The sequence below is a fragment of the Nomascus leucogenys genome, chromosome 3 (assembly GCF_006542625.1).
Source record: "Nomascus leucogenys isolate Asia chromosome 3, Asia_NLE_v1, whole genome shotgun sequence".
Lineage (NCBI taxonomy): Eukaryota > Metazoa > Chordata > Mammalia > Primates > Hylobatidae > Nomascus > Nomascus leucogenys.
In genome coordinates this window covers 83569603-83590785 of record NC_044383.1, presented here as the reverse complement: position 1 = coordinate 83590785, position 21183 = coordinate 83569603, and the positions used below count along the sequence as shown (strand labels likewise).

At 36.9% G+C, this 21183-nt stretch overlaps 2 protein-coding genes across 5 annotated transcripts in view; one reads left to right on the top strand and one right to left on the bottom strand.

Moving 5' to 3' along the window:
* MMS22L (MMS22 like, DNA repair protein) overlaps positions 1 to 9312 on the top strand; it is a 145758-nt gene extending 136446 nt beyond the window's left edge. Inside the window, exon 25 of the mRNA XM_030809481.1 lies at positions 7239 to 9312. Coding sequence (XP_030665341.1) covers positions 7239 to 7320 — 82 coding nt within the window. The 3' untranslated portion in view covers positions 7321 to 9312. The remainder of the gene's footprint in view (positions 1 to 7238) is intronic.
* A 1661-nt stretch (positions 9313 to 10973) lies between these two features.
* Positions 10974 to 21183, bottom strand: part of KLHL32 (kelch like family member 32) — a 227001-nt gene continuing 216791 nt past the window's right edge. For all 4 annotated transcript variants that reach the window (XM_003258357.4, XM_030809480.1, XM_030809479.1 and 1 more), the window contains one exon: positions 10974 to 14953. In XM_003258357.4, the coding sequence (XP_003258405.1) occupies positions 14792 to 14953 (162 nt within the window). In that variant the 3' untranslated portion in view covers positions 10974 to 14791. The remainder of the gene's footprint in view (positions 14954 to 21183) is intronic.

Below are 21183 nucleotides of genomic sequence, written 5' to 3'. Positions count from 1 at the left end.
CCCACAACAGTCCCCGGAGTGTGATGTTCCCCTTCCTGTGTCCATGAGTTCTCGTAGTTCAGTTCCCACCTATGAGTGAGAACATGCGGTGTTTGGTTTTTTGACCTTGTGATAGTTTACTGAGAATGATGTTTTCCAGTTTCATCCATGTCCCTACAAAGGACATGAACTCATCATTTTTTATGGCTGCATAGTATTCCATGGTGTATATGTGCCACATTTTCTTAATCCAGTCTATCGTTGTTGGACATTTGGTTGGTTCCAACTCTTTGCTATTGTGAATAATGCCGCAATAAACATATGTGTGCATGTGTCTTTATAGCAGCATGATTTATAGTCCTTTGGGTATATACCCAGTAATGGGATGGCTGGGTCAAATGAGATTTCTAGTTCTAGATCCCTGAGGAATCGCCACACTGACTTCCACAATGGTTGAACTAGTTTACAGTCCCACCAACAGTGTAAAAGTGTTCCTGTTTCTCCACATCCTCTCCAGCACCTGTTGTTTCCTGACTTTTTCATGATGGCCATTCTAACTGGTGTGAGATGGTATCTCACTGTGGTTTTGATTTGCATTTCTCTGATGGCCAGTGATGATGAGCATTTTTTCATGTGTTTTTGGCTGCATAAATGTCTTCTTTTGAGAAGTGTCTGTTCATGTCCTTTGCCCACTTTTTGATGGGGTTGTTTGTTTTTTCTTGTAAATTTGTTTGAGTTCATTATAGATTCTGGATATTAGCCCTTTGTCAGATGAGTAGGTTGCAAAAATTTTCTCCCATTCTGTAGGTTGCCTGTTCACTCTGATGGTAGTTTCTTTTGCTGTGCAGAAGCTCTTTAGTTTAGTTAGATCCCATTTGTCAATTTTGGCTTTTGTTGCCATTGCTTTTGGTGTTTTAGACATGAAGTCCTTGTCCACGCCTATGTCCTGAATGGTATTGCCTAAGTTTTCTTGTAGGACTTTAATGGTTTTAGGTCTAACATTTAAGTCTTTAATCCATCTTGAATTAATTTTTGTATAAGGTGTAAGGAAGGGATCCAGTTTCAGCTTTCTACATATGGCTAGCCAGTTTTCCCAGCACCATTTATTAAATAGGGAAGCCTTTCCCCATTTCTTGTTTTTGTCAGGTTTGTCAAAGATCAGATAGTTGTAGATAGGCAGCATCATTTCTGAGGGCTCTGTTCTGTTCCATTGATCTATGTCTCTGTTGTGGTACCAGTACCATGCTGTTTTGGTTACTGTAGCCTTGTAGTATAGTTTGAAGTTAGGTAGCTTGATGCCTCCAGCTTTGTTCTTTTGGCGTAGGATTGACTTGGCGATGCGGGCTCCTTTTTGGTTCCATATGAACTTTAAAGTAGTTTTTTCCAATTCTGTGAAGAAAGTCATTGGTAGCTTGATGGGGATGTCATTGAATCTATAAATTACCTTGGGCAGTATGGCCATTTTCACGATATTGATTCTTCCAACCCATGAGCATGGAATGTTCTTCCATTTGTTTGTATCCTCTTTTATTTCATTGAGCAGTGGTTTGTAGTTCTCCTTGAAGAGGTCCTTCACATCCCTTGTAAGTTGGATTCCTAGGTATTTTATTCTCTTTGAAGCAATTGTGAATGAGAGTTCACTCATGATTTGGCTCTCTGTTTGTCTGTGATTGGTGTACAAGAATGCTTGTGATTTTTGTACATTGATTTCGTATCCTGAGACTTTGCTGAAGTTGCTAATCAGCTTAAGGAGATTTTGGGCTGAGACAATGGGGTTTTCTAGATATGGAATCATGTCATCTGCAAACAGGGACAATTTGACTTCCTCTTTTCCTAATTGAATACCCTTTATTTCCTTCTCCTGCCTGATTGCTCTGGCCAGAACTTCCAGCATTATGTTGAATAGGAGTGATGAGAGAGGGCATCCCTGTCTTGTGCCAGTTTTCAAAGGGAATGCTTCCAGTTTTTGCCCATTCAGGATGATATTGGCTGTGGGTTTCTCATAGATAGCTCTTATTATTTTGAGATACGTCCCATGAATACCTAATTTATTAAGAGTTTTTAGCATGAAGGGTTGTTGAATTTTGTCAAAGGCCTTTTCTGCATCTATTGAGATAATCATGTGGTTTTTGTCTTTGGTCCTGTTTATATGCTGGATTACATTTATTGATTTGCATATGTTGAACCAGCCTTGCATCCCAGGGATGAAGCCCACTTGATCATGGTGTATAAGCTTTTTGATGTGCTGCTGGATTCCGTTTGCCAGTATTTTATTGAGGATTTTTGCATCAATGTTCATCAAGGATATTGGTCTGAAATTCTCTTTTTTGGTTGTGTCTCTGCCACGCTTTGGTATCAGGACGATGCTGGCTTCATAAAATGTGTTAGGGAGGATTCCCTCTTTTTCTATCAGTTGGAATAGTTTCAGAAGGAATGGTACCAGTTGCTCCTTGTACCTCTGGTAGAATTCGGCTGTGAATCCATCAGGTCCTGGACTCTTTTTGGTTGGTAAGCTATTGATTATTGCCACAATTTCAGAACCTGTTATTGGTCTATTCAGAGATTCAGCTTCTTCCTGGTTTAATCTTGGGAGGGTGTATTTGTCGAGGAATTTATCCATTTCTTCTAGATTTTCTAGTTTATTTGCATAGAGGTGTTTGTAGTATTCTCTGATGGTAGATTGTATTTCTGTGGGATCGGTGGTGATATCCCCTTTTTCATTTTTTATTGCATCTATTTGATTCTTCTCTCTTTTCTTTTTTATTAGTCTTGCTAGCGGTCTATTAATTTTGTTGATCTTTTCAAAAAACCAGCTCCTGGATTCATTAATTTTTTGAAGGGTTTTTTGTGTCTCTATTTCCTTCAGTTCTGCCCTGATTTTAGTTATTTCTAGCCTTCTGCTAGCTTTTGAATGTGTTTGCTCTTGCTTTTCTAGTTCTTTTAATTGTGATGTTAGGGTGTCCATTTTGGATCTTTCCTGCTTTCTCTTGCGGGCATTTAGTGCTATAAATTTCCCTCTACACACTGCTTTGAATGTGTCCCAGAGATTCTGGTATGTTGTGTCTTTGTTCTCGTTGGTTTCAAAGAACATCTTTATTTCTGCCTTCATTTCATTATGTACCCAATAGTCATTCAGGAGCAGGTTGTTCAGTTTCCATGTAGTTGAGCGGTTTTGAGTGAGTTTCTTAATCCTGAGTTCTAGTTTGATTGCACTGTGGTCTGAGAGACAGTTTGTTATAATTTCTGTTCTTTTTCATTTGCTAAGGAGTGCTTTACTTCCAACTATGTGGTCAATTTTGGAATAGGTGTGGTGTGGTGCTGAAAAAAATGTATATTCTGTTGATTTGGGGAGGAGAGTTCTGTAGATGTCCATTAGATCCACTTTGTGCAGAGCTGAGTTCAATTCCTGGATATCCTTGTTAAGTTTCTGTCTCGTTGATCTGTCTAATGTTGACAGTGGGGTGTTAAAATCTCCCATTATTATTGTGTGGGAGTTTAAGTCCCTTTGTAGGTCACTCAGGGCTTGCTTTATGAATCTGGTTGCTCCTGTGTTGGGTGCATATATGTTTAGGATAGTTAGCTCTTCTTGTTGAATTGATCCCTTTACCATTATGTAATGGCCTTCTTTGTCTCTTTTGATCTTTGTTGGCTTAAAGTCTATTTTATCAGAGACTAGGATTGCAACCCCTGCCTTTTTTTGTTTTCCATTTGCTTGATAGATCTTCCTCCATCCCTTTATTTTGAGTCTATGTGTGTCTCTGCATGTGAGATGGGTTTCCTGAATACAGCACACTGATGGGTCCTGACTCCTTATCCAATTTGCCAGTCTGTGTCTTTTAATTGGAGCATTTAGCCCATTTACATTTAAAGTTAATATTGTTATGTGTGAATCTGATCCTGTCATTATGATGTTAGTTGGTTATTTTGCTCATTTGTTGATGCAGTTTCTTCCTAGCCTCGATGGTCTTTACAATTTGGCATGTTTTTGCAGTGGCTGGTACCGGTTGTTCCTTTCCATGTTTAGTGCTTCCTCCAGGAGCTCTTTTAGGGCAGGCCTGGTGGTGACAAAATCACTCAGCGTTTGCTTGTCTGTAAAGTATTTTATTTCTCCTTCACTTATGAAGCTTAGTTTGGCTGGATATGAAATTCGGGGTTGAAAATTCTTTTCTTTAAGAATGTTGAATATTGGCCCCCACTCTCTTCTGGCTTGTAGAGTTTCTGCTGAGAGATCAGCTGTTAGTCTGATGGGCTTCCCTTTGTGGGTAACCTGACCTTTCTCTCTGCCTGCCCTTAACATTTTTTCCTTCATTTCAACTTTGGTGAATGTGACAATTATGTGTCTTGGAGTTGCTCTTCTCGAGGAGTATCTTTGTGGTGTTCTCTGTATTTCCTGAATCTGAATGTTGGCCTGCCTTGCTAGATTGGGGAAGTTCTCCTGGATAATATCTTGCAGAGTGTTTTCCAACTTGGTTCCATTCTCCCCCTCATTTTCAGGTACACCAATCAGACGTAGGTTTGGTCTTTTCACATAGTCCCAAATTTCTTGGAGGCTTTGTTCATTTCTTTTTATTCTTTTTTCTCTAAACTTCCTTTCTCACTTCATTTCATTCATTTCATCTTCCATCAGCGATACTCTTTCTTCCAGTTGATCGCATCTGCTACCGAGGCTTCTGCAATCTTCGCGTAGTTCTCGATACTTGGCTTTCAGCTCCATCAGCTCCTTTAAGCCCTTCTCTCTATTGGTTATTCTAGTTATCCATTTGTCTAATTTTTCTTCAAAGTTTTTATCTTCTTTGCTATTGTTTTGAATTTCCTCCCGTAGCTCGGAGTAGTTTGATCGTCTGAAGCCTTCTTCTCTCAACTCCTCAATGTCATCCTCCGTCCAGCTTTGTTCCGTTGCTGGTGAGGAACTGCGTTCCTTTGGAGGAGGAGAGGTGCTCTGCTTTTTAGAGTTTCCAGTTTTTCTGCTCTGTTTTTTCCCCATCTTTGTGGTTTTATCTACTTTTGGTCTTTGATGATGGTGATGTACAGATGGGTTTTTGGTGTGGATGTCCTTTCTGTTTGTTAGTTTTCCTTCTACCAGACAGGACCCTCAGCTGCAGGTCTGTTGGAGTTTACTAGAGGTCCACTCCAGACCCTGTTTGGCTGGGTGTCAGCAGCGGTGGCTGCAGAACAGCGGATTTTCGTGAGACCACAAATTCAGCTGTCTGATAGTTCCTCTGGAAGTTTTGTCTCAGAGGAGTACCCGGCCGAGTGAGGTGTCAGTCTGTTCCTACTGGGGGGTGCCTCCCAGTTAGGCTGCTCGGGGGTGAGGGAACCACTTTAAGAGGCAGTCTGTCCGTTCTCAGATCTCCAGCTGCGTGCTGGGAGAACCACTACTCTCTTCAAAGCTGTCAGTCAGACAGGGACATTTAAGTCTGCAGAGGTTCTTGCTGAGATTTTGTTTGTCTGTGCCCTGCCCCCAGAGGTGGAGCCTACAGAGACAGGCAGGCCTCCTTGAGCTGTGGTGGGCTCCACCCAGTTCGAGCTTCCTGGCTGCTTTGTTTACCTAAGCAAGCCTGGGCAATGGCGGGCGCCCCTCCCCCAGCCTGGCTGCCACCTTGCAGTTTGATCTGAGACTGCTGTGCTAGCAATCAGCGAGACTCTGTGGGCATAGGACCCTCAGAGCCAGGTGCAGGACACAATCTCCTAGTGTGCCGTTTTCCAGGCCCGTTGGAAAAGCGCAGTATTAGGGTGGGACTGACCCGATTTTCCAGGTGCCGTCTGTTACCCCTTTCTTTGACTAGGAAAGGGAACTCCCTGACCCCTTGCACTTCCCGAGTGAGGCAATGCCTCGCCCTGCTTCGGCTCGCTCACAGTGCGCTTCACCAACTGTCCTGCACCCACTGTTTGGCACTCCCTGGTGAGATGAAACCGGTACCTCAAACAGAAATGCAGAAATCACCTGTCTTCTGTGTCGCTCAGGCTGGGAGCTGTAGACCGGAGCTGTTCCTATTCGGCCATCTTGGCTCCAGGCTCAGGAATTTTTCAATACCATTATAATCTTAATGGGATCTATCATTGACCAAAATGCAGCCCGTCATTGACCAAAATGTTGTTAATGCAGTGCATGACTATAATCATATGCATGTGTGTCTGTGTATATATCTGTACAAATACACACTCTAATGAATATGCATATTCCTATTTTTAGATGAAAAGTTTTTATTAAACAATATCATATATGAGATCTTTCTTGAAGACATGACTATGTTGATTATAGCTTTAGCTAACTAATAGAATCCATTTTTTCAATACAGTAAATGAAAACCGTATAAAAGGCAGGGCGTGCGGACTGGAGAGATCATGCTTGTAAAGCTTTTGTATGCCAGAATGGAACATCTCCTTTCTTCTGCATAGTGACTTGGCTAGCCTTCTATGGTTTTCTAAAGAGAGAAGATTGAATCACTTCAAATTGTAGCTTGAAGAAATGGTGTTTATTGTCATGTCACAAAACAAGCTCATGGCACAGACATGTCTCACATCTGGCTTCTCTGAGCAGTCTTCAAATTTGAGTGAAAAAACTAGAGAGGCTATGTGTGAACCACCCTAATGCAGTATGTTGTTAAAACAAATATTCTGGCCTACTACCTTGTGTGGTTGTGCAGGCCCATAAGAAGTTTGGTTTTAAAGATTCTGAATAGAACAGGTATTTAGACTAGTGAGATAACTGCTAGGCACGATAATCATCTAAAACACCTCCCAAATACAGGGAAGTACTAGAGAATGTAGGAGGAGAAACAATATTTTATTTTCAAACTTTGTTACTTACAAGAAGTTAAAAGAAGAAAATGGGATATATACTGAAATTGCTACACAGGTCTATTTTATGGTTACAGAATTTTTGTTTTAATACTTATGTTTGTGATACAAGTCTTCCCATTGTAATCATACCATCATTGTCCTTAAATAATATTCCATGAACGTATTTTATTACCTGTGAGCATTATAATATTTCAGAAAGTTAATGAACTTTTACATGTCATTTTTAGCACACATTTTATGTATAAAAATCATACTTAATGCATCTTAACATCTAGGTTTACTCACAATAGATATAAGGCATTACTTTTTAAGAAGTGTTGTGCTAAGCCTGCTGGACGGATGGCTGGATAGATGGATGGATGGATGATGGGCAGACTTAATTTGTAAATACTTAAATGAAAAATAATGAAAATGATAATAAATATATTTGCTTTCTTTTCTTTTTTCTTAAACAGGGAAGCCTATAGCAAACTTTTGTCTCACCTTGGACAGATGGGACAAGATGAGATGCAGAGACTGGAAAATGATAATACTTAATATATTTTGTGATTCATCCTATTGATTATCGGTATTATCAGTATCTAAAGCCACATTGTTCCACTCCAATTCCTACTTTTAATTAATTGTATAATGTTCTGTTTAAAATAATTTCTGGAGTTTTTTTCCTTTTATATCTGTAAGTAAAAAATGTATAAATAAGGAACTGAATGTTAATTAGCAACTATGTAATAGGATCCTTGGAACTTTTTACAAAACTGCATTCTACCTTGATGAAATTTTAGTTAAACTAAATTAAAGAAACTTTCTGAGAGTGTTTTCTGTGTATGAGTATTAAGCAGATACTTCATCCATACTTTTTGTTGTAATATGACTTCCTACCTCCCTGCCTTGTGACTGATTTGTCATGTTTATTTTTTATTTTTACAATAATAGTTATGTTTTAAAATGATACTTTTTCAAAGTACCTGGCTACGCTATACTGTGTTTTTGGTGGGGGAAAGGCGTTGGGAAATGTGACTGTATATTTTTCTTTTTTATATGTGTGAGGCAAGTTAACAAAGAAAACCCTTACAAAGCACACTTAACTGTGTTAGGAATGAGACTGAATCTGGCTGAAGGATTATACAGCTGATATCCAAAAAGAAGTGTAAACATGCCAACAGGGTTTATATTTAGGTTCCAAGAGTTGCCAAATTTTTTCTTTATTCATCCTTTCTTTTGGAGTTGTCATTTAAAAAAAAATCATATCAGGAGGAGGAAATAAAGGAGACTTTAAGAGGAGAATGAATAAAAATATTCTAGAAAAGTAATAATAGTGGTCTGAGAAGTCAGCTGATCTATCTTCTTGCTCTTTAGCCATAGCTTCTTATAACTTAGCATTTTATCCAAGAAACCTGTTTAGTTTCCTTTAACAACATTGTTTCCCAACTTTTGAACTCTTACCTTATCCAGATTGTTTTACCAGTTGCAGCTTGTCCTTGACACCTTTTCCTATTGAGCATTATTTGGTTGAAAGAGCTCCAGTCCTAGTTTTGGGAACCCACCTGGGTCTCAAACTCAGCTTTGCTTTATGATCTTGAGCTAGTTACGTAACCTTTCTCCGTCTAGTTTCTTCATGGAGAAAAAAAGAAGAATCCCTTTACTATTTGACAATGTTATTGTGAGAATCAATGGGATAATGTACGTGAAAATATTTGGTGGCCCAAATTCTGTTGGAAAATGTACAGACATGATTAGTTTATTACTCATGCACAATTAAGGCAAAGAACACCTCAGTTTTATCTTTCTCTAATGATATGTCCCAGATGAATGATCCCACTTTCCAATGTTCTCTTACATCATGTTTTCTAACTTTGAAATACTTTGTTTCCTTCTTGGGATTATAGTCTTTATCATGGTTCTACTCTTCCTTCAAGAAAACATTTCAACCCTTCTCTGGCTCAAGGAGTATCTTTAAAAATGAAATACTTTGCAATCAGCATTCTGTAGTTAATAGCTTTCTCTTAATTGTAATCTGTGAAATCCAAAGGAGTATCTGTTACTTTCATAACATATAGATGGTCCTCTCAAATCAACTTCATCAAAGGGAATAAATGAAACCTTAAGGCTGCTTAATAGACTTCATAACACTGAATTTCTTTTCATCATGATAGTGACTTACTAAACAAATAATGTATGGCTTGGAAAGTTCCAGCAGTTACTAAGGAGTTTTATCTATTTAAGGTGATGCCTTTAAAGAGGTTATTTATGTGTATATGTGTGTGTGTGTATATGTATGTGGGTTTTTTTTTTCCAAAGGAGATTGATAAAGATATCTTTGAGAATCTTGCTCCTTAGAGTATGAAATGTTTAAAGGATAGGAAAAGCTGCTACTGAATCATGCTTCAGGACATATATCTGTAGATACTAAGAATAACTAAAATTTGTACCTAAGAATGGTAACAACAAAGTCTGTAACAATATGTGTGTGTATTATATGTTTTGTATTTATGTATAAGTAACTTTTTTAAAGCTTTTTTTTAAATTGAAGAAAGAAGAAAATTTATGGCTCAGTTCCTTTTTTAAAAAATCTTCACTGATCCTTCATTTATTACTACAATCTTGCCCTCTTTGATTCCCAGACTTGGAGTCCCTTATACCTGTTTCTTTAATAGCCACTTTCCCTAAATACCCTGTAATTTCTGAGGCTGCTGCTTCTACCAGTGTAATATAAGCCATTCTCTTTTGGTCAAATCTGAGTTCGTTCTCCTTTCTCGTGTTCTTTGTCCTCTCTGTGACAATTGTATTTTATTTTATCTTCCCATCATTTCCACAATGATACTGCTCCTTCCTACATATACAGTTGACCCTTGAACAACACAAGTTTGAACTGTGCAGGTCCACTTATATGTGGATCTAAAATACAGTATTTGTGGGATGCAAAATCTGAGTATATGGAGGACCAACTTTTTGTATAGGCAGGTTCCTCAGGGTTAACTGCGGGACTTGAGTATGTGCAGATTATAGTATGCACAGGGGATCCTGGAACCAATCCCCAGATCAAGAAATGACCACTGTATCTTGAGAGCACCTTCATGGTCTTCTTTCCTGTCCCCAGTCGTAAGATATGACCCTTCATCTGCTTTGTCTCAACATTGTTAGTGGTGAACTGATAACTCCAGCTTTTTTTTTTTTTTTTTTTTTTTTTTTTTTTGAGAAGGAGTCTTGCTCTGTCACCCAGGCTGGAGTGCAGTGGTGCGATCTTGGCTCACTGCAAGCTCCACCTCCCAGGTTCACGTCATTCTCCTGCTTCAGCCTCCTGAGTAGCTGGGACTACAGGTGCCCGCCACCACACCTGGCTAATTTTTTTTGTATTTTTAGTAGAGACAGGGTTTCACCATGTTAGCCAGGATGGTCTCGATCTCCTGACCTTGTGATCTGCCCTCCTCGGCCTCCCAAAGTGCTAGGATTACAGGCGTGAGCCACCTAGTGCTAATTTATCTCTAAACCTCTGTAGTTGGAGTCTCCTGAAATCTCAAGGCAACATGTCAAGCTACCCATGTAACTTTCTATTTCAGACTACCTCCTGCTTTCATTTTCTACCCAGGGAATACACTATTGTCCTAAGTTATTTGGCCTTGAAATGTCAGAGGCATTTTAGGTTCTTCATTTTTCTCCCACTTTCAGTTGATTACCATTATGGGATCTTAGGCTTCTTTTTTTTCTTTTTGCAGTGCCTTGCATCCACTGGTTTGTTGTTTGTTTTTTCTGTTGGGCACTACTTATTTCCTTACCTCTGGTTTCCTCTCCTACAGCTTATGTTCTGAAATGTGTATTCCTAAAATACTGTTTTCCTCTTGTTACTTTTCTGCTCGAGGACTTCCAGTAACTTCCCATTGTTTATAAGGTGATGTTCAAACCCTTCAGTCTGGAGACTTTCTGCCACCTATCTGACTGTACCTTTTATCTTCAAGCTTATCTCTTTCCAAACAAGAGGCTCGTTTAGCAGCTTTCTCTGATTGCCACGTTCATCCTACACTCGGCCTCATTCAATTTACAGCGTGGAAACTGTATAGGACCTCTTTCCTATAGAAATTGTAGACACTTAAATAGGAAGAAAATTAAAATATACATTTGGATACATGAGTATTCCAGTCAAATAATATCTATAAAATACCAGATAGAGTATAAAAGACAACTGAAGGACAACAGAGTGATGAAAGGACTTTATTAGGCATTTGGATTTGGTTATGATTTAAATTTCAATTTAATTAGAACGTTTCCATGGCAAGGAAGGAAGCATGGAGGACTGTGGAAAAGTCATTCAGTATTGAGTTCATTTGCATTAGAGGAATTTCATAGTTTAAAACTTGTATATCTTTATCCTTTGTATGTTTTCTTCTTAAGCATGTTTGACTTTTTCTACCTCAGCATCTGTATAAGAAAATATTTGTGAGTCAGATGTTTGTGGGTTTTCATTACGTATTATTTTTTCTTCCATGCTTTACAACAAATTTTTTAAACTACCTTGTTCTTAAATAATTACATGGACCTGTTTCCGTGTACTTTCACAGAATCTTTGACAGTTAAAAATTATGTTATACAAAAATTTGACAAGCTTCTACAGTTAAGAAAAGCCTTTAGAAATCTGCCTTCCCCAAACTGTATGTTATCATAGCACTCATGTCTCCCCATGTCTAAAAGGTAAATAGATACAGAAACCTCACCAAAAGTTGAATCATCTGTACTAAACCACTGCTTTTTTATCCAGACTTTTTATATAAATCTTTTATTTTCCAAAAAACTGATCTTTTACCTACCCCTCTTAGAGTTAAAAATATTGCCTTGTCAGGCAAAAGTATAGTATGCCAGTATAAATAATATGCTTTATTTGGTTAGAAACAGTTGGTTTGGGAAGCTAGCAACATAGCATATTCTTCACAAATTTAATAAGATAGGTGTATTTTGATACTGTTATAACCTGCATTGTAAATTACCAAATGGTTGGAATAGACCAGCTTATACTTATTAAAATTTTTGATGTGCCAATGGCTATCCAATTCATTGCATTTGTGAAATGTGCTTTTAGAAAAATTGTGGACATTTTAATTTTATATTCATATTTGTGAGTTATTTGTGCATATGATAAAAATTATAATAATAAAAGTATATATTTAACTTACAGTGTGCCCTTGATTATTGAAAACTTCCTTTTTATAACAGATTCACTATTTGGAAGCTAAAGTAAAAATGAGCTGTGTTACCAGAAGGAATAATTTCTATCTTATTACTGATGTTTTCATACTTTGTGGTAAAACTGTGGAAAGTTAGGTTTTCAGATGTTGTGGTAGCTGAAAGAGTTTGATGTACATGTGGTTAAAGTGTGAAGAAAATATGAAGGAAAAAGTATGAAAAGTACCCTAATCATTACCTAATTGCTATTTTGTTATTAAGGATCTAAGAAGTGTTATTGCATTGTACAGATTATTTTAGAAATTCACATCTTTGCTGGCTTTTCCTTTAATACCAAGAATATCTGTTATCATCTGTTTGGTACTGTGTTTTGTTTTCTCTTTTAAAGTAAAATATTGAAGTGATACTTAAATGTTTGCAAGTCTCATGACCTTCCTATAGAAATTCACATTAGTATAATAATTTACATTACAAATACAATATAGCCTTTAATTTTGAAGAGTAAAAATGGAAATGGAAGATGAATTACTATAGTGTAGTTCACTTAAATCAAAAATGTATATTTGAATAGTTTCAGTGAAATTTGGCTCATATGACCATAGTTTAATAGAATTCTTATTTCTATTATTGATAACCTTGAATAAAAGGATCTAATTATAAGTTATCTAGGTTTTTTCCCTTTTAGGGAAGAGATGTTATGTTTTTGTACTACTCTTGGCTATAGCTGTAAAGGATGTGTCTGAACCTGGTAAAACTTTTTAAAATTCTGAGTTCAGTTCTGTAATATTAATGAATATTACATTACAAAGATCACTTAGGAGGGGTTTAATATATGCTGATTTGTTTTATATGAATTGTTAGAAATATATACAGAAATAAGGGTAGTCTCAGGCTACTTTTCCATTATTAGTTGGGTAAGCTTATTTTTAGAGCTTTTCCCTTTCATTGATTGGGTGTAGGGCCTGGGAATACAAATAGATTTTAATAGTTTTACTAGGTAAAACTGCTAGGGAGAAAATTCATGTCCCAAGTAGAAAAATTAATATAGCTGAATACTTAAGTCCTTGTTGAAAAGTCTGAAATACTGGAGTTCATTTTCCTGCCTTGGTAAGGCATTTTTAAAATTTAGTTTAGATGGCTTAAACCATTTAAAGAAGCTGTGTCTTCATTCTAAATATCAATTGTCAATATCAATTTTCACTGTTCAGAACTGTGCAAATACTCTTAAGGTTTGTCTATACTAAATTCCTATTTTTAAAATTTACCTGTTTTCCTTCTCCCTAGTCCCCTTTCCTGCCCTTTAAATCTGAATAACCAGAAGCCATATATTTTTTCAATGTTTTATGTATAACGATATATGAAGTTAGTGAATTCTGTATGTAAGACAAAAAGATCGTTTTTATTCACTTTTGATTACAAAAAAATGGTTACATGAATAAAATAACAATTTCCTTTAAGAGAGGGATTGCTGAGTGATTAAACTGCCAAGGAAAAAACAGTGAATTCTTCCTTTTAATAAAGGTGACCTAGGTCCTGAGGAAGTTAGGAAAAGAGAAAAACTCACATTATACTTGTTAAATTTGTTTTCAAATGTGATTATTAAGTTGTATTTATTTTTTGTTATAGACAAAGCAAACCCAAAAACTAGTTAAAAAAGAATTCCTATGCATTATTAAAAGTGATAGTAATAAAATATGTATTGGTGGTGAAGACTTCCACAAGCACTCAAGATTGACATAACCTTTAACAAAGTGGAAAAACTTTTATTAGAACTGCCAATTCTAGGTTCAAATTTATGTCAAAGCACTTTATGGTACCATAATTAGTACAACTAAATTATTTTTTAGCTTTAAATGTCATTTTTCACTAAAGGATTTTAAATGAGACATCTGAGAGTTACTTGAGGCAAGTTTAGATATCTGTACAAGTTTAGATTTCGATAAACTCCCTATTTCCTAATTGTATGTCTCTTTCACATGCTTTTTAGAATCATTTATTCCATAACATGTTTCCAAATTCTATCTAGTAATTTTTAAACTTCAAAAATAATCTCCGTGTTCAATTACAAGGCTCTAAAGACAGTAAAATACCTTATAATTTCAGTAACATTTTTCTTTTTCTTAGGCAAAGTATTTCAAAGTGTTCACCTAATCCTCATAATGTTCTTTTAAATTAACATGGAAATCAGTAATTATCCTCCTTAAAAGGTGGGAAAACTGAAGCACTGTAAAGTTAGGTTCTGACCCAAGGTCAGAGTAACCAAGATGAAAAATCTGGGTATTTCAACTGCTGTTTCAGTGTATGTGTATTATTCGTATCACCTTGAATAAAATATGGCATTTAAAAATTTATGATGTAATAATACTGAGTCTCTACTGAGCAGGGCTGCATAATGTTAAATTTTAAAAAGAAAAATTACAAGCCCAGCTTTAAATAATAAAGGGATTAAGTACAGAATATATAGTTTTTTAAGATCATCGATGCCATTGTGTCCAATAAATTGCCTTACTAACAGTGTTATGTTGTCTTAAGACAGTGCTGATTAGAAAAAGTGTACAAAGAATGCTCTAAAGACCCATGGAACACAATGTACCTTAAATTGGCACTAAGCTATACCACAATAAAAGTCATACATATTGCATGTTGACATACACTGAGAAGGGTGACAAGAGTTTTCAATAATGTATTTTAGAAAATTGTTCATTTTTTGCTTAAATTTATCTGAATATAAGACCTATAAAGCAAGACAAGGAAGTATTGAGCACTGAGGCTTTTCATGCCCAGTATCCAACAGTCAGGGCTATGTTTTCCTCCTGTTCATGATGGCATTGGTTTTTCAGATGGTGCCAATCCTGTGATGAGGCACTTGAAGAGTTTGAAGGTTAGGGCATGTAAAATATGGAGCTGGAAGGAAGCATGCCGCTATTCCATTGGAAGCAAAAGGGAGTGTAGGCCCATAGAATACTTCTTCTTTGCCTTCTCTGCTTACATCCAGTACCTACAAAAGAGGAAGAGAAGAAGCTTGTATATCGAAGATGACCGCTCAAAATAAAGCTATGTATACATAAAAGAAATTCTGAACTTAAATTCAGTTATGACACCATCACCATATCTTAGGAATTCTTTTTCTTGCTTGGATGGTACCAGAAATATTTATTAAGCTCCTACTAAATGCTACACTATGTTAGTATGTTTTTGGAGGTACATATATTACACACATATATATTTATAAGCATTTAATCTTCAGAACAATTATGAGGTAGGTAGCATTATCTTCATTTAAGAAAACTGCCTTAGACAAGTTAAATAACTTGCCCAAACTAGTTAGTAGGTAGTCTGACATAATGTTGGCTTAAACATCCTCATCTGTGAAATGAAGAAAACAAGACCTTGCAGCTTTGTAGTGAAAACTGATGACATCTAGCTCAGTGTCTGGCAGGCAGTGGAATATAACACAGCTTAGTAGCAAATTCAAAATTCAGTCGATTCTGGAAGTTTTTCCCCAGTTCTTTCCTGTTCATGCTGGAGTTTTTTGTTTCTTTGTTTTTGTTTTTGTTTTTGAGACAGGGTCTTGCTCTGTCACCTAGGCTGGAGTGCAGTGGTGCTCACTGTAGCCTTGATCTCGGGCTCAAGCACTCCTCCTGCCTCACCCTCCTGAGTGGCCAGGACCACAGGTGCACACCACCATGCCTAGCTAATTTGTAAATTTTTTGTAGTGATGGCCTCTCACCATGTTGCGCAAGCTGGTCTCAAACTCCTGGGCTCAAGCAATCCTTCCACCTCAGCCTCCCGAAGTGCTGGGATTAAGACACTGTGCCTGACCTCTCTCTTCTTATATAGCACAGCCTCTTTGTTAGTCAGTGTCTGCTGTCTCCTAACTGAACCTGGCTGAATCTTCGAAGTAGGAAAATTCTTTCTTCAGGAGAGCTGCTCTCGCCCCATTTGTCAAACCTATTAGGCTCTTTCAAGTCTGCAGTTATCATAATCCCTTTTCATTTGACTTTTCTCTATTTAAATATTTGCCTCCCTCGGATTTAGTGTTTTAAAAAAATGAAAGTTTGTCATTGACATTGTCATATTGCAATCCACCTTGAGTCCCTTTTCCTTCATCTACATCCTGGACGTAGGTGTTTCCCAATATTTCAATCACAGACCTCTTAGTACCCTTCTTTAATGATCTAGTCCACTCATGCCTTCATCTATCACCTGTGTGGATAAATCTTAAGACTTTAACTGCAATAGGCTGGGCGCAGTGGCTCATGCCTGTAATCTCAGGACTTCGGGAGTCTGAGGCGGGTGGATCACGAGCCCAGGAGATCGAGACCATCCTGGCTAACATGGTGAAACTCTGTCTCTACTAAAAATACAAAAAATTAGCCGGGCGTGGTGGCGGGCACCTGTACTCCCAGCTACTCGGGAGGCTGAGGCAGGAGAATGGCTTCAACCGGGGAGGCAGAGCTTGCAGTGGGCCAAGATCGCGCCACTGCACTCCAGCCTGGGCGACAGAACGATACTTAGTCTGGAAAAAAAAAAAAAGACTTTAACTGCAATAACGCATTATTTTACAGGAAATGGGCCCTTGAAATTTGAGGATCCATGTTTCATAAAGGAGGAAATTAGTAAGTCCTAGAATAAAAGAACAAACTTAAGTGGAGATGAGATGTCCCAATCGCTTTACTGAATAATATACCCTGTCACTACTAATTTAAAATAACTCATATACTAAATACAAACGTTTTCTCTGTTCTCTTGTTAATTGATGTATTTTCTTTCAGTGTCACATTTACAGTTGTTTTGACTAGGTATGGCAAGACTCCTCATTTATTTTCAAATTTTTTTGATTATTATTATTTATTTCCTAGAGAATCTTTCAAGATCAATTTGACAAGTAGCACTACTTCGCCCCATGAGAAAAGGGAAAACCCCGGTGGGGTTTTGGCTAGTATTTCATTAAATACAGAAAGTAAATCGGAGTTTATTTAGTATTTACCACAACTCTATAAGGTTAAGTATTGTCTTCAATTTACAGAGAAGAAAATTGATACCGGAAAAAATTAAGTGACTTTCTCAGGGTCACATGGCAAGTGGTGGAGCCAGTATTTGAGCTCAAGATGCAACCCAGAAAGAGCAAGGATTTTGTGCCCTCCCTCCTGAGTGAAAACATTTTTAGAAGGCAAAATACTAATGAGATAATCATCCAGAGAGCTTTTGTCTGGTTTCCTGGACCAACAGAGACTGCATATGTTAAGCAGATGTAATGTATTTAATCTGAGAAGGGAAAAGGAAGCATTGGCAGTTTTTCTCCAAAACACTCCCCTGTAAACTGGCTGAAAGAAGGCGTTTGGGAGAATGTGGTGCCAAGCTGGCACTGTATCCTCCAGCCAAAAAGAAATAATAGTAAATGAAGAGAACAGTAGAGGTGATCTAGAAACACAGACTAATCACTTGCACACTTACGCAGCTGCTCCTTTATGTGCCACTTGTCATCCATGGCACACAAGATTAGTGTCAAACCTCTGTAACAGACATTAGTTTACACACCCACTAAATAAACAAGAACACCTTCACTTTCATCAGTAATCTATTTCCAGTATTTTCCATGAATGTTTATTACTAACAAGTCCAAATCTCAATCTAAGAGTATCTCTGCTTTTCTCTTGTTTGGGTTGTCCTTCTGATGGATAAATAGTCTGTGCTAAATCATAGTAGCAGCAGGAAATAAAGTGTGCTTTTTCAACATTGGACATGCTTCATCCCACTGTGGTTGAATCCTGCAAGTCGCAGTTAAATGAGCTTGGATTAGGGTCCAGAAGGGACAGTTCAATGAGAAGTTATTAGCTGGTACTTTCCAGGGCAAAAAAAATTTAGTACTTCCAAATGTTAATAGAACAATCTCAGAACTATTTAAATATGACTTCCATTAATCAGCCATGCTCTTGGATTAATGATTTGTGGATTAATCTTGGATCAAATATTATATAGATTTGTGATTGATGACACAAAAAATTTAAACCTTTGTATTTTTCATATGCATATGATTTTTACCCACCATGCTTCTGTCTTCTCAACCCACTGACATACTGAAGGAATTTCCACTGTTAAGCATTTTCTCATAAATACTATTCCAGTCTCCCATCATCTTGCCTCTGTTGGATGTTCTTTAAGTAGTAAAGAAGTGGCCTACTTTTGAACATGTAGCTATTCTCTCCAACCATCAATTTATTACTGTTAGTGTATTGAAACAAATTGTTCTATAGTCATCCATAACATAAAAAAAATTGAGCTTTAGTTCAGAATGAATAATATAGCCTGCAACCAGTTGTCATTAACTAAAATGAAAGATACATGTCACTATCCATGAATACCTCTATTTCAAACATCTCTTTAAGTGATAATCCATATGCTTATAGAGATACTAATTACCTATTAATAGTAAAGGCTCTTAAAAATAACAAATCGGCCAGGTGCAGTGGCTCCCGCCTGTAATCCCAGCACTTTGGGAGGCCGAGGCAGGTGGTTCAGGAGTTTGAGACCAGCCTGGCCAGCATGGTTCAGGAGTTTGAGACCAGCCTGGCCAGCATCTCTGCTAAAAAATACAAAAAATTAGCTGGGCATGGTGGCTCACGCCTGAAATCCCAGTTACTCAGGAGGCTGAGGCAGGAGAATGACTTGAACCCAGGAGGCAGAAGTTGCAGTGAGCCAAGATCACACCACTGCACTCCAGCCTGGGTGACAGAGCAAGACGCTCTCAGGAAAAAAATAAAAATAAAAAAAAATAACAAATTTGTCTCTGCTTTGTAGGACCAGTGTGCCAGCCAAAGGAATAAACACAGCATTTGCCAAAGGATTGATTCTGTTCATCAAAATGGCTACTGGAACACAGAAATACCCATCATGCTGACTCTTATTTAAAAGCAAATATATTAGAATATATTATTGTAAAATCTCAGAGGTGACTTATTCCACTAATACAGGTATTGACTTAAAAATAAATTGAATCCCCTTTGATAATCACCATAATCCTGAGGATACTGTCAAATATCCTCAGTGGTTTAAAATATGCACTTGTTTACCTCTTCATTTCTTGTGGATAGATTTGTTTGAAAACAGCCAAATGTCTTTAGCAATTAATTAGTGTATATGATTAGTGATCATTTACAGAAAAATTCTTTGGTGACAAAAAACAAATGATGTGACTACGAAGTTTTTTTTATTTAAGTTTCTATGTCTTACAAGCTAACATTCACTACTGTTAACAAAATATGAGATACGGAAAAAATGTGCACTATGGCAGCACTCTGGTCTCCTAAACTTGATATGTACAGCATTTTCTTTATTTCCTCATTATGTTATGATTTCCACTCATTTTCTATTCCTTGAGCTAATCTGATACTAAAATTAGTAGAAATACGCTCATAAATGTATTTAAAATTTACAATTTTATTTCATGATAAACCCAAACTTACTTCCATTGTGCAAGTGATCAAATGAAGGGTCCCAAAGCCATTTAAAAAACAGTGTTCCAGCACTATAGAGAACTGTTGCCCAGTTCTGAGTTCTACCAATTCTGAAAAGTAGAAAATAAAAAGAAACCTAAAAGACTATGAAGGACTACCAAATACATACTTGGATGAAGACTAGAAGCACTCTTTGAGAGAAAAGTTTGCTCATTTGTTGTTATCCGAAAGACAGGACGAAGCTCTAGTCCAAGGCAGCTTTCCATTAACTAACTAAAACCAGTACAAGGCAGCCTTCAGTGAACTCCCTTAAAGTCTTATGTGGCTCTTCATGTGTGTGTGGCTTTGATAATTCTTTTCTCCTGTACTATTGTTTCCCAGTTTATTAATTTTCTCTCATCTTTTTCATCTCTCCTCTTCTACTTTCTTTGAGATTACTTTTTGGTTCATTTTCTAACTTATGAAGCTATATCTCACAAACTTTGCCGTGTATTGTTTTTGTTATCACAGTTCTGGGAATTTTTTTGAGTTCCATTATGATTTCTTCTTTAACCCATAAGTTATATAGCAATGTGTTTTATTATTTCCAGTTATGTAGGGGTTTATTTTTTTGTTAAGTTCTAACTTAATTGCATTGTATTAGAGATACATAATACTAAACAATACTTAATTTTTTTAACTAAAGTTTTCTTAACCCTAACCCTAGTACATGACTGGTTTTTGTAAATGTCCCATGTATGCTAAGAAAAATATAGTCTTTCCAACTGCTCAATCAGAACTCATATCCATTCAGACAAGCTTGTTAATTATATTTTCCATATCTACCTTACCCTTGCTGACTTTAACTTCATCTATATGAATAATAGAAGTGCTTTAAATTCCCCAGACAAACCTCTGTCAAGACAAATCAAGAGAAGAAGAGACAATATTATGAATGTAAAGGGAGATATAACTAAGGATAACACAACAACTTTATGCTAGCAATTTTGAAAACTTAGACAACATGGAAGTTTCTTGAAATATATGTACTTTAGGAGATGTGACTGAAAAAGAAACAAAAAGGTTGAACAGTTCTGCAACTATTAAAGATATTGATACAGTTGTTAAAAATCTTCCCATAAAGATGCGATTAGATAATAAAAGTAGTTATAAGGATATACTTTTCTGGAGGTCAGGAAGAAAGGTCAGGGCTAATTTATGTCAATATTTTATCAGAGAACATGTAAAAGAGAAAACTATGGTAATAACTGTAAAATAATAAAAGGAATAATACTATGAACGTGTCTATCAATGAGGGCTATTGCTCTTCTGAAAGGTCTAGCTGGCAACTTGCCCAGCCTGGGCTGCTCATATGCTGATGCACCAGGGCTATTCTTTGGGACAGAGGCTGTCCCTATCAGACCAGTCATAAACCACTACTGCTCACAGCCTCTGCCATGAAGGAAGAACACCCTTGTAGGTGGCATTTGTGGGAATGAATGAACTGTAATATAGAAAATAAGGCAATGGTGTGGAAAGGAAGTATTTGTAAAGCTTGGGGGATGTGAAGGAACTATTGCCAAAGATTTTTAGAACTTTTTGGTTTATGAGAAAGGGAAAGCTATCCCGGTTTCCCAGTTTCCAATATATATTACATATATTTTTCAAAATTCATCCCCATTTTTATTTTTAATAGGGCTCAATAATTTAGGCATCATTTTTAGGATACAGGATGAAGTTTAGTGGCTGAACTAGTTGCACAAAAAAAGGGACGTTAAGCCTCTTTCTAAAC